The sequence below is a fragment of the Megalopta genalis genome, chromosome 1 (assembly GCF_051020955.1).
Source record: "Megalopta genalis isolate 19385.01 chromosome 1, iyMegGena1_principal, whole genome shotgun sequence".
Lineage (NCBI taxonomy): Eukaryota > Metazoa > Arthropoda > Insecta > Hymenoptera > Halictidae > Megalopta > Megalopta genalis.
Genome location: NC_135013.1, coordinates 37,640,961 through 37,654,818, shown reverse-complemented (window position 1 = coordinate 37,654,818; position 13,858 = coordinate 37,640,961). Strand labels below are relative to the sequence as shown.

The 13,858-nt window shown below is 39.7% G+C and overlaps 3 protein-coding genes across 8 annotated transcripts in view; 1 reads left to right on the top strand and 2 right to left on the bottom strand.

Moving 5' to 3' along the window:
* The window catches only part of LOC117218712 (uncharacterized), a 151,947-nt gene extending 146,768 nt beyond the window's left edge, over window positions 1-5,179 (bottom strand). For all 5 annotated transcript variants that reach the window (XM_076527592.1, XM_076527607.1, XM_076527599.1 and 2 more), the window contains exon 1: window positions 3,542-5,179. In XM_076527592.1, the coding sequence (XP_076383707.1) occupies window positions 3,542-3,624 (83 nt within the window). In that variant the 5' untranslated portion in view covers window positions 3,625-5,179. The remainder of the gene's footprint in view (window positions 1-3,541) is intronic.
* A 295-nt stretch (window positions 5,180-5,474) lies between these two features.
* Window positions 5,475-11,542, top strand: LOC117218714 (dynein regulatory complex protein 1). The gene is made up of 12 exons (XM_076527615.1): window positions 5,475-6,167; window positions 7,986-8,125; window positions 8,191-8,299; window positions 8,411-8,761; window positions 8,836-9,233; window positions 9,293-9,509; window positions 9,579-9,705; window positions 9,777-9,991; window positions 10,054-10,250; window positions 10,308-10,567; window positions 10,660-11,051; window positions 11,108-11,542. The coding sequence occupies exons 2-12, from the start codon at window positions 7,986-7,988 to the stop codon at window positions 11,171-11,173; spliced, it is 2,472 nt and encodes an 823-aa protein (XP_076383730.1). The 5' UTR covers window positions 5,475-6,167; the 3' UTR covers window positions 11,174-11,542.
* On the bottom strand, window positions 11,205-13,842 carry LOC117218699 (zinc finger protein 346). 2 transcript variants are annotated; one of them, XM_033467248.2, is made up of 6 exons: window positions 13,705-13,842; window positions 13,307-13,503; window positions 12,976-13,132; window positions 12,891-12,920; window positions 11,891-12,030; window positions 11,205-11,820 (listed from the first exon to the last, which is right to left on the bottom strand). In XM_033467248.2, exons 2-6 carry the CDS (start codon window positions 13,493-13,495, stop codon window positions 11,653-11,655), a joined length of 684 nt encoding a protein of 227 aa, XP_033323139.1. In that variant the 5' UTR covers window positions 13,496-13,503; window positions 13,705-13,842; the 3' UTR covers window positions 11,205-11,652. The 2 variants fall into 2 exon arrangements, with proteins under 2 accessions (XP_033323139.1, XP_033323140.1); XM_033467249.2 differs by having other exon boundaries at window positions 12,994-13,132.
* Window positions 13,843-13,858: the final 16 nt, after the last annotated feature.

Below are 13,858 nucleotides of genomic sequence, written 5' to 3'. Positions count from 1 at the left end.
ACCCGCCGCACACACATATATGTACGCGTGCGCGCTCACACACGTTTGAATTCTCAAGCATTCTGTCAATACACCGACGTGCCCGTCGCACACGCACCCACGGAAATTGTAAATATTGGCCTGGCCCGAAAAAGTCCTTCCCAGTTTTTCTCAGAAAAATTTCCGAGCCAACACTATCCAACCCGTGTTCAACGAAATTTTGCGAGATTTATTACCCGGAGTATTTATTTATGTCACGCAGAGAAATAAAAAACGAGTTTTTGGTCAACGCGTAGCGTAGGTGTGTGTGGTACGTGTGCACGACGAGCCGGGCACGGCTCTGTGTGCTGGAAAGCTGCGTATACTCTTATCTCCGTGTGACCATAAATTGCGAACGCGATACGTGTGCATATTACTTGTGCACAGAGGCGTATACATATATACATGTGCACACTCGATGGATACGGTTATGTCTCTCTCTCTCTCTCTCTCTCTCTCTCTCTCTCTCTCTCTCTCTCTCTCTCTCTCTCTCGTGTACATTGTGCGCAGAGAAATTCGGTGATACGTCGCGCTCTATGCGTGTCTGGTTGCACAGGAGAAATGTACGTTTCAGCGAGTGGGTGTAACGCGCGATTCCAGAATACGATGCACGTACCGTACACAGAAGAGTGCAGCGGCTGTGCGTTTCAAAACAGACCTTCGAACCGAACCACGGACTTCTGCGGGGCACATGCGAGACACGACAGCATTCTTTATTTTCGATTTATTGTTTTTTCTGCGCCACCGTGTTCGTCACTACTTCGCTAATTTTATTCTTTTACCTTCGGCGATTGTTACGACGACGATTGTAGACCTTCCAATCCGGCTGGTACGCGTAAAATCAAATTAAACCTGTAATTATCTTTACATAATGCTCAGCAAGGCTGTCACGTTGTTCTCGAACGAGACGTTGTAGGTTATGTGGTACGCGAAATACTTGTATGTATGTGTTTCGGAAATATTACGTGTCACTGGGAGGTTCACTGAACTATTTTTAAACGAGAATATAATGGAAAGAGTTTGAAGACACGTCGGGAGAAATATCACGGTCCGCGTACCGACGGTTTCGAGAAACGAGAGGTCAACGGCGTAACGACGCCACCCGCCATTTTAAGGACGAACCTTTAAGGCTATAACGCACGGTAGACGACCGTAAGACCGAAGCCAGTGTACAAACCAAGTATCGCCAGCTGGCACGTAAAATGTAACGCCGTTGGTGATGCGAATATTCACCGACGTGCGTGCGTTTCGATAAGAAAAATTAACAGTACAATGAAAACGGAAGTCCTTGCTGAAAACATCGCAAGGTCATGCCCAACCTCACTGGAAATTAAAGATTTCTTTGTGTAGTTTGATTAATGCAGTCAACCTAGCGACTATTAACATGAATTAGAAATACTAATTTTATATAAAATACACTATTTACAGTATATTTCGTATTCAGTAGATCAGAAACACTAACGTACTAGTATAGAATAATCGAATGCTGCAAAAAATGTAGTACAGAAAGATATTTTAAGGAATAAAGAAATGTACAAGCGGGAATGTACTCTAGAAAATATTTAGCAACAGTTGCACTGCACTGTTCAGTAGAGAAGTCGTAGAAAATATAATTGGAAGTACATTTTTATAATCTTATATGTAGTTCGTGGATAAAAGAAACGGTAATGCCTGAAAATACGATGTATCTTGGATTATAACAAGAAGAAGACTCAATAGTCTGTTGTCTCGAACGGTCAAATAAGTATCCGCAAGTTGAGCGTCACTTTGCTAACGTCACCGTTAGTTTTCACTTCTGTTTTCCTACTTCGATACTTGCTCTTTAACAATTCTACATGCATTTTAGAGCCGCTCCTTTGTATACAATATGTCTACTTCATTCATGCAGGATACTTGCATATTATTAAACGAGCGAATACGTCTAACATAAATCACAGAATCACTGTTTCCACGATACCGTGGATAGAATGATTTAACGTCACAGGTTTTACTTGAAATGTTTTATAATAAAATTATGAACGCTGTAGGAAGTACGATTTTGTGCCTACGCCACGATAATATCTACAAAATAAGTTTAACCGGTAAGAAAATGACCTCGTAGTCACGTAAGTGTTCGTTAAGTATTCCAAAAATACAGGAAACGTATAATGCGTCTCGATAAGAAACCATTATATAACTTGAGACAACGAAATTCAATTTTTAAACGACCAAAATCAAGAAAAGTCAAATATCGAGCTCCAAGATATAAATATTAAACTAGAAAACTAGTTTATTTCGCCTATCCTAATTTCCACAAAGTATTTTTTCCCCATAATCGTTTCCAGACACCCAGCAACAATTGTAACCTCGTTAAAACGGCAATGGGCACGCCGCAGGCTAAAACATTAATAAAATGAACATCGTTCACCGTCAGAATCATAGCTTTCTTCCGCAAAACGTGCCTAAGGCGTGCCCTGGCGCGCGGATCCCTGGTTTGAGCGCCACTGTCGAACAATAACTTCGTGCCGCTGCGAGCTCTCAAAATGGCTGTCCTCAGCTATTATTACTTCGGGGAAAAAACAAATGACGGCGCGCTCACGCTACGAGGAGAGGAGAGACAGAGCCAAGGCTCTCCGTATATCGCACGTTTGTACACGCGCTGGCCCGCGGGCGCGTGTAGATGCGTGTCTCTCCTCGTGCGTGTGTACGAAGCGTGGGTGTGTGGACACACGCGTTCAGAATCCTCCGTCTACGTACGGAGTCGAAAACATCGGGTAGACACCTTACGTGCTCTTGAATTCCGGTTTCAACGAAACTGATAATGCGCCCTTCCCCCACCTTCTATGCTAGACATAAACAAACAGCTTGTAAATAACGAACAAACGGCTGCATCTCTCTCTTCCTCGTCGCGTTCATTTACAGGTCATGGAACATCGTAATAACACGGGGCACTTTACATTCTGAATTGGCTGGCAGACGGAGGAGTAAAGCCCTGGCAGACACAGCCACAGCCCACGACCGTGCAGTCGTAAAATTCTAGGGGACAATATTGTTGACCGTGCGCCCGGACTACAGCAACAATAGCGAAGCTATATCCCAGCTTCCTTAAACGCATAAAAAGATAATTGAAGTAGTCCACCTGCAATGTTTTCGTTTGGTTCATGGGCCTAAGGGTAAATTGGAAACATCGGCGAATTGAAAAGGCCATAAATCTTGGGAGTCTCAAGGTCCGTGTCCGTGTATATTAAACGCGACCTAGGTATACGATACATTGTAAACGAAAACACACGGGAGACAGGACCGTGTACATACGCTTCGTACACGATTGTTGCCAAATGGCATGCCTCGAATTTTACTATGTTTCTTGTATAATTAGCATGCGTGCAGTTACGTGTGGTCACGTAAGTGTGCATGTTAGTTGTACCCGTGGTGGCACACACATGCACAGTTACGTAAGGTGCCTTTCGTTGAAAGGCATGCGATGAAAAGAAAAAAAATAGAAGAACAGAAAAGGTATGAAAACATAGGTAAGGGGGATACGTACCGTTTGAAATGTTCTCGTATGCGATCCTCTCGGATGTTTTCCGGCAGATTTCCAACCCACAGGTGACGTGTCTCTCTAACCATTTTGCTCCGAACTCTTCATTTGGGATCGGATGTTGTGGTATCGTTTGGCGGCACTGTACAACGACACACAACTTCGCCCGACGCTAATCACGTCACTCTCACCACACCACCGATATTCAATACCGCCAGCGGGTCGGCCGAAGAAGCCTCTCCTGCTTCTTCCCTATATGTATACTTTTTTTTTTTTAATATTTAGATATAGATATACGTATATATATATGTATGCGTGTATGTATATATATATATACAATATTTATATCAATTTTTGTTTTGTTTCACGCGAGCAGAAATCAAATGGATCCGTGGCGTATTGGTAATCCGAATCGACATAGAATTGATCTCCTATCCGATTCACGAGGAACTCGTGGCAGGGCTCGCGACTCACACGCGACGAAAACGAAGGAACCGTTACGTGTATACCACGACGAACGAAGGAGCTTCCTCCCACTTCGGACACTCTCAATTTAATCACTGGCAACAAACAGATTAACATTAGTCACTAGCCGGAAGGTAGTGACCCCAGGCAGGACGAGTGCTGTCGTCAGGGCAGCGCTGTGGAACGATCGGCCGATAGAAGAGGGTGGCAACGGGGCTCTCGCGATTAAATTTTTGCGTCGCGACGCACGTCGACGACAACAACAACCACGACGACGACGACGACGGAGACGAAGAGAAGAAGGAGGAGGAGAAGCCTTGATAGTGGACACCACTGATGACAACGGCTATAAAGATCAGGACCGTCGCCGTACACCACATCGTACACCACTGAATCGCGTATGAAGAAAGGCGGCTAATCACACGTCACACCAAGCACACCGAGCACAACGCGGTCGGGCGGCCGATACATCCCAACGCATATTTGTTGAGCATAATCACACTCGCGTCGATTATATACGGGAATATTTCGTACAGCCTCGTTCACGCCGAACACCCGAGAACAAGGAGGCCACGGTAACCGCCTGAACTATTCCCGGAAAACCCCACTAATAAACAATCGATCTACCGGACGATAGAACCAACCGTCGGCGTTTTCTTCCTTGGTTAAATTTAAAACGCGCGAACCTCTCAGAACCGCGGGCACGACACTACTTTATATTCCTTCCTCTTTTTTTTATTTCTTTTAATTTCCTTATATTTACGATGTGTACTCACTCAGCGGAACTTCTTCGTTTCTTTTTTTTTTTTTTAAATTTCTTTTATAATTCACATGTCACTCGATTAATTCACCTCGCCTTGTACGTTACATCTCGTTTCGGAACGGTATCGTGAACGACGTCGAATACAATACATGTTTCGGTGAAAGCGAGTCGCCGCGGATTCTCGGATACCCTTTTACCAACCGATCGAGTAACTACTCGGTACTTGTCACGTAACGTGCATTAATCGAACGAATTAAAACGGGTATATATCGGTGTGTGATCGGCGACTCGATTCGCTACAATGCACGCTTGTATATGTACGCCTTAAACGCACTAGCTTCGTTCACTTGGGCCATGTAACGCGGATGGAGCCGACTTCGCTCCTCCTCACTGCACTACACTACTCGGAGTGACGTCACCGTGGCGGGAGCGTAGAAGGCTCGCCGGCTAGCATCGCTGTTTGCCTCGGTGGTGGGGAACACCGCGTAGGGGAACAGAACGAGTCTACCTCGGGTTTGGTGGAGAAGCGGCGGCGGCGGCTCGCAATCGCGATCGTCGCCCGCCAGCCGGTGAAGTACATCGAATGGTGGGGAGGAGTTTTCGTGCGTCCCCGGAGGGGAGAGAGTTGGAGGGACTCGTTCGAATCGAAGCAAGGACAGGTAGGGAGGACTCGGGACTCCGGGAGAGAAGGGATAACGGGTCGAACGAGCTAACCCGAACTCCCGAGCCGCGCTCGTCCCTGTCGAGCCGGTCCTCTCTCTCTCCGTCTCGACGCTTCTCCTCTCGTCCGTGTTCTCTCCTGTCTCTCCGTCTCTCTCGCCTGCCTCTCGCCCCTCTCTCTCTCTATTCCCCTGTCTACCTCTATTCCCCTCCCTTTTCTCCTCTGCCCCTCTTAACGAATCGCCCAGCACCCCGTCTACCTCGGTCCTTCACTAACCGACGATCGTTGCGCTCTTTCGCTTCTTTGTCCTCTTCCTCCTGCCTCGCGCCGTCACCGGCGTCGCCACTCCATCCGCCATCTTTCTTCCGCGCGTCATTCTTTCTCCGTCCATCTTGCTCGCTCCAGGGCCGGTTTAGGAGCAGCCAATTACCCGGGGCATCGGTACTTTCTACCGGGAATAAAGACGGAAAATCGGATTATTACGAAAATAAAAGTACTTAACTTTGTGACGTGCTCTCTAATCAAGGAAGTAACGATCAAACAAACGCGTGCACGGCCGACCTCGGTATATTCCGTCCGCGTTTAGCTACGCGCCGATGAAAAATTTAACGGGCCACGCACGCCTTGTGTGCGGACAGACTATCGTCGATCGAAATATTACGGGATGAGATGTCTGGTTGTACGTCTAACATCGCTTCGTTTGAAATGAAAACACCATGTGAATGTACGGTTTATGGTAGCAGGTTAGTCTCGTGTTTTAGATCGAAGCTATTCTAAATATTCGTACAAAAAATGTGTTTTCATGCTTAGTTATAGTTTTACGAAGAAAAGTATGAACAGTAACTCTTATAAAAGTTTGTGGAGTGCACGTGATTGATAGAAGTAACTGGTTAACTACTCTCAAAGAAATTTTGAAATATTCTGAATGGCGGAACTGTTGCGGTAATTGAATCAAGATACAGTTGTGTCCACTTTATTGGCGCACGTGTACTGTCCAAACAATCTGGTTACGGTTTGCATTGACGAAAGTATGCGAGTAATAACACGTTGAAGATTATAGGGCACCGCAGCACCTATCGCCGGACCTGGTCGTACTCCATCTTGTTTCCGCTAAAATCGCGTCAAAGTCGTGGATTCATGGCGTCGATGTAGTGGCTACGACTTACTGAGACCCACTGTTCGTTTATCCTTTCGTGGCGTACGTTCTTTTCATGGTTCACGACAGTCCGCTCATACGAAATCAACTCTATCGACGACAATGCCGAATGTCTGTTTTGTCGGTTAGAGGCACGCCATCGAGGCTAGAGAAAGCGATTTCTGTCGCACACGAATCGCTACGTCCAAAAACGGAGACAATTTCATGACCGTCTTGTACGAGATACGCCTATTGCGTGTTCTGTGCTAGTGTTTCTGTATTTGTAGAAATTCATTTGTGTAAAATGTATTTTATGCAAATATAATCCTTTTTATAATTCTCTCATGTATGCCTCCCACGCCATGTGTTACTAGTCTTAAATAGAAGTATTAATAAACACATTGTCTTTGTAGATAATCTATAAACTTTTAAGAATCAGACTACCCAACATTGCGATTACATATCTAGATATGAATCGTCTACTTTCTAGCAACGAATAGTAACACTTTCAGTATACATATTGTACGTATAAATAATAATTAACTTCATTCAAAATTTTAATTTATCCAACATCATGACATATATGTCTGACTTCTAAATGGAAGTACACCTATTAAAGTAGAAAATATATGAACTTAGAGCTATACATTTGGAAACATCTCTTCTGTCCACGTTGTGGCAACGAAACAGTCGGACGAGTTTCGTTGAATTTGGAGTAGAAGCTATTTTATTATCACGAAGACGATTTATTTGTCACGTGAGATCAATCATTCCTGTTTTTTAAGAAACTTTATAGGACTTGCTATATAATCGAAAATATCGTTGTTATGCGGAGTGTCTGAAAGTACCGTTACTTTGTGTAGGTGTTGTCGAAGATAGCCTCTAATTCAGTGGTGTCCACGAGAGACAACCGGTACTTCTACCGTCGTGTCCAAGGCGCGATGGTAGTGATCTGCAGCGAATCCAACGGGCTCTTTACCGCGCGTTATTTAAACTTTCAAACCACAGTATTTTCGAGTAATATGATTTTCTCCTTTCCTAAAAATTTCCATATTGCTTCTAATAGTCTAAATCTACTAATACCTTCTTTCTTTTTTTGCAATATCGGAAACATCCGTGAACATCCTGTTCTAATTTCTAATTGAAGAGTATAAGTCGCGTTATTGAACACCGAGCGCCCTCTGTAGGCTAGAAATCCAAACTATTTTTCAGTTACCGACAGTAAATGGAAATAGTGTTTTTCTATCGAACAAACAATGTTGTTTGTTCTAAATATCTAAAATTTCTCTATAAGTCAATTGCCACGCAGAAACGCGTTCTATAACCTTTTTATATTTTAATACAATAATAATCTACCAGCAATCACCTTGTAAGCATCGAGCATTGTAAGCATTGTTTTAATTGTGTATATTTTTACGCGCTGAAGATGATTCCCTCTGGAACGATGGAGAGATTCTCCGAGAATGTAGAAGAATCAGAGGGACCATCTGTTTTATCATCTGATCCGGAGGAGCGGAAGCTGGCCCGGAAACTTCGAATTCAAAAGCGCATAGACGAACAAACCAAGTAGGCATAATTATTAATCTATTTATTCAATTAAATTAAGTTCTTAATTAAAAATACATGTTCAGGTCCTTGAAAGTAGAAGAAGCTGCGAGCGTGGAAACAACTCCTATCGAGCAGCAAATACTTGATAGTTTGGACAAGTTAGAAAAATTACAAGCTGAAGGAGAGGAAGTCGTACGTGCAATATAAACTTTCTAATAAATTCTTACAAGCAGATGTTATAAACCGTGTTATTTTTACAATAAATGTTACTTATAAAATAGTAATTATATCGTATATTCGTAGGTGACTGCAGTGAGTGTGGCCAACGATGCGAGGGAATTGGAGAGACGAAAAGAAGTGCAGGAGACGAGAAATAGATTGTTGGAGGTATTCGAGGAAGAGAACAAAAAATATGTGGAGAAATTTCATGAGATTAGTGCGAAGTGGCCTGAGATATTCGACTGCAAAGACCCGTTGGATATTTATGACGAATTGGAGGCTCAAAAGGACAGGTGCAACGAGATCCTGGAGAAGAAGGATGCCCTAATCGCGGAGCTAAAGAAGGAACTGGAGAACGCTGATGAAAAATACGCGGACCAAGCGAAGCAGCAGAACGATGACATCGATTTGCTTATCGAGAGAATGGAAACTCAAGTTAGTTCTCGGGAAACTACAATCTTGTACACTTGTAAAACTAACTTATTAATTATTCTTTAATTGTTTCCTAGGTACGTGACATGACGAAAGCTTATCGCAACGAACTAACGCTTATCGAACACGTTATCGAATCGGATCGTACAATGCTATTAGCAACTTCCATGGAAAAATGGGAAGCATTGTTTAAAAAGCACCAAGAGGAAACCGTAGAAGCTAAGGAGGAGAAGAAGGTTATAATGCAAGAATACGAAGAGAACATGAAGAAGGCGATAATACAGCACCAAGAAGAATTTAGGCAACTGAAGATCCGTTTTAAATTGGAGATACAGAGCCTCCAGCAGCAGGTGCAGAACATGAAAGCTTTATGCTTGATGAACGTGGAAAAATTGGACTATAATTATGCTGTGTTGAAACGCCGGGAAGAAGAGAACACCATCGTGAAAAATCAGCAGAAGAGAAAGATAAATAAGTTGGTACCAGTAATGACAATTATATTTATATTAGATTATGATTTCAATTGAATTTTAGACTGCAAGATGTGCTCAATCATTTGAAAAAAACGTACGCGGAATTAGAAGAGTCCACGAGATTGGAGATCCAAAAGCTGACGACTGAAATTGCAAAGTCGCAAAAGGCTGTAGAGGATTTGGAGGAAAAGTCTAATAATATTGCTACTATCAATGATAAAAAGTATATGCAAATTTGGGATTTAAACATTCGAACTGCAGATGAATTAGTGGATAAGGTATATAATAAATATTCTTGATTAAAAATAGAGATATGTAATTTTATTTAAATCATCTCAACAATTCAGATTTTAGCAGCGGATAAAATTATTCACGAACAATTGTTAGGAATTGAGTGGGAACCACCGAAAATGCAATTATTGAGAAAGGAGGAGTTAAGATCTTACTGCGGCGCGATGTGTGCTATAAAGAAAGGTGATATTGGAGCAGAAATCATATCTTTAAAGAGATTATTGCAATCAACAGATACTTTCGTATGCTTCAAGAAAAGGAGGACGCAAAGAAGAGGAAAATGATTTCCAAAACATACGATCCAGCGAGAACGTTGGCAGAGATGAATTTAGAAAGATGTCTATTGAATCACATTGCCAGATTAATTACCGATCACTGTGAATACTATGTTGAAGATACTTTAAAAGAATTATTATCAGAGTACTCTGAAGCAGACAAGCTGCTGATTCGACTGGATAAAGTATTCGAGGTAACTTAGAAAGACAGAATTTCCCACAATAGAACTGTTGAATTGTAACTGATAATTTTCAGGCTTTAAAAATTACATCCGAAGAGGAACTTCAATTTTTGCTAAACTTCTTTCTACCATACGCCAATTGTCCCATTTGCACAAAAAAACCTGTAAGCACATCAAGTGTTTGTGGAGAATCCAGTATAACTTCTTCATCTACATCTTTATCTAGAATTTCTTCGCGTAAAAGTTCTGCATCTGAAGCCTCTTTATCTAGGTAAGTATACGTAGAAAAATAATGACCTACCGATTTTAATTATATTTTCTATACCAGGAGCACTTTACCCCCTATCAGAGACGAAGAACGTGCACCAGAAACTATCTTAATTGCAGCTATGCATGATGCATTGCACGACATCAAATTTCCGGCTACTGAAGAAGAAGAAGAAGGAGAAGAAGAAGAAGAGGAAGAAGAAGAAGAAGAGGAAATGGGTAAGGAGGAAACAACGGAAACACCCTCTATAGAAACGCTATCCGAAGAACAACCAGTTCCATCCTCTTGTATTGCTAAAGGAATTGTTGAAATCACTGATGGTATGAAGCATTTTACGTTATTATTAATTATATTTTTAGTATTTAAAAAGAACCAATAATATATGCTCATCACACCTTTTAATCTTCATAAGAAACCACTGGGGGACCAAAACGACAACTCGTATGCGACAATGGTCACTTATTGACAATTGAAACAGTATTCGTGGCGAATGCTTTAAAAGAGTTTATAGAAAGATACGATTTTGTAAAGAAGCAGAAGAGCACAGTGTCCATCGACAAGAGAGAAATAAAAGTGAAAGCCACGGTGTCGAGAAACATCACAGATGAAGATATTACTGAATTCTGGGAAAGATATAAAACTATTTTTTCACCAGAAAGAGAAAGGCTTTGGGATAATTTGCTAAGTGGTTTGAAGAAGTACCACCTAGTTCTAAAACAAAGGCACGAGTTAAATAATGAAATAAAATTTCTACAGAAACAAAATACTGAACTCACTAGATTATTAAGAAGTTATTCAACAGAGGTAAGTTTTGATAAAAAGTAATATTTAAATATTTTATTTTACTGTGTATTTTTTAGACTGATCCTGTGCAACTATCAGAAAGAGATGTAAAAAATATTCAATACATCTTACAAAACTCTTGAAATCATTTGGTGAGAAGTAATGCTGGCAACATTATTTTATGTGATTTTTTAATGAACATATATACATTCATACAATGTATCAGTATTTTTTTGCATTACTTCGACTACTAATAAGGATATTATGAATACTTTGAACATATTTCACTAATACGTAACGCAAACATTATATAGTCGCTTGCTAAACATTTTGTCATTTATTAAATATACTTGTAAAAAATCAAGGTGATCAAAATATTTGCACTGAATACATCATATAAGAAAGTGTTGAGAAATATTTTGCAAAAGTAAATATAAAATTTATTATATTTAAAATTATGGATGTTCGCAAAAGAAAATAATGAACAATATAAAATTAAAATAATTATCAAACTGACATTAGTTATGAAATAATCCTAAAATTGTTTCTTCTCTTGAAAGAACATAAGTAAAAAATTTGTGTATGTATTAAAATAGATGCATCGGTTCTAATATATTTTTATCTATGTTTGATTCGTAAAACCTCCTGGTACAAAATTATTTGACAACGATTGAACAAGATTTTTGGGATTTGCACCAGGTTTAGGCTTTTTCCAATATGGAAAGAACCTTTTCTTTTTTAAAATTTTAGCTTGCTTTAACTTACTAGTGTGCTTCTTTGATGTTATGTGCTGTAATATAAAATTAAATTGCATTATCATACAGTCATCAAATAGAAACCTTTACTCTGATTTTACGTACCACGTTGTATTGTGCTGGGGAATTAAAAATCTTGTTGCACATGTTGCACGAAAGCGACACGTCTTTCGATGCAGAGCTGTCCTGGGTATTCATGGGAGGTGATGTCACTGGACTTCCAACTTCTTTGCCACTCCACTCACCTAAGCATCAATGTGCGATCAACACTATCTATGTATCACAACCGCTGTAGCGGTCAAGTGTGATAATAAATCAGCTTGAACACTACATTCATGCTATGGAAAAAGCAACCATTAATAGAAATTGTTCCAACAAAAGACATTATTAAAATGTTTTTCCACACGTATGCATTCACAGTCTTTGTCTTGTAATGTATTTCATATGCAAGAATTTGTGTTCAACGTTTCTTTTATTATAATTCCCTCTATATATCAATAAAATTTTAAGAAAACCCTGATGAAATTTTTATTTATTAAGACCAAGGAGTAATAAATTAAAAATGCATCTATGAAGAGTTAGTCGAGTAATAAGATAGAAGGTGCGTATGAAATTTATGCATTTGCAAAAGGATTACAACAGAATAGATGACATATGCGATTATTTTGTGAACAACTTTATTAATCATAACAATAACTAAATAACTCACGGTCGAGTTGCTTTCAGACACGATATGTTCACAAAGGCATGAATAATAAATATACACTTTTAGTCTGACAAAAATAAATAACATACAATAAATAATAATAAATAGTAATAAATAAATAATGATTCACAAATTAAACGACTGCGCGAAAACATCACTAAGCATCTCAGCAGCAATTGTATAAGTTAAAGCTATGTAGAAATTAATTAGTTAGCTTTGCATTAATTTATAAAAATAAACGAAAAGCAAAAGTGAGTAGCAGTAACAAGCATGCAAATGTAAACAAAATTAAGCAATAGATAAGCACAACCACATTCTTTTCAATTATCTTATCAATGCACGTCGTGCGACTATATCTAATCCCATATAAAGATTTCCGTAGTAAGTAGGCTTTATTACCTCTCATTGCTTTCTTTTTATGTCGGCTCCCTAGAAATTAAAATGGTTCTTCAATTTTTTGTATACATGACAATATAAAACAGACCTTGATGTATTTGGATACCATTCAAATGCGTTTGTAGTTGTTGTATAGAGTTTAGGCATACGTTGCACACATTACATTTTAGTCCATTTGTTTCCTCATCTTTTGAGAATGCCACTTTTGTTTCTTCAAGGGTTGCCATTATATTCTTTGATCTGATCTATAAAAGAAAAAATGGTAACGAATCTAGTTGCAAGAAAGTTTTGTTTTTTCTGATCTCATCCTTCTCTTATATTTGAATTGGATAATCTTTTGTTTACCATTCATAACTTTACATTCTATCTTAAGGTTCAATAGTCTTTTGCTTACTATTCATAGTACCATTTCTACATACCTGTTTAGCATGTCTGGCACCTTGTAAGTGTGTATCTAACACTGTTTGACTTGTAAATGATAGATCGCAATCGTCACACCGAACGAAAGGTTTCTTTGTGGGTAAATTACCCATTATATTATCCACCACTGCTTTGGTTACAGGATCATTTAGGCTTGGATTCATAACATCCTCTGATGGTACAGCCATTGTTGAAACTAAAACCATAGTAAATGTAATAACTGTGTAACAAACACATTTTATGTAATTTTCATTTCATAATTTGGTTAGAATTTCAAAGAGATACTGATAGATCGCAATATATTTCACGATCTAAATCATTTTATGATGTCCAAAGTTTATTTCAAGAATTTGTTCATTGAAATTGTTTAAACTTCGAAATTACGTTCCTAGCATACCTGTTTGCAATACCGAGTCCGGCTAAGAAAAAACTGAATAATACTCGGATCGTGTAGTAAATTAGCTCCTCTTTCAATGAATCTTGAATGTTATTTAGCGGGCGATCGTGTTTGTAAATGGAACCAGCTTCCTTTCGTCGACCCGTCACCGTAA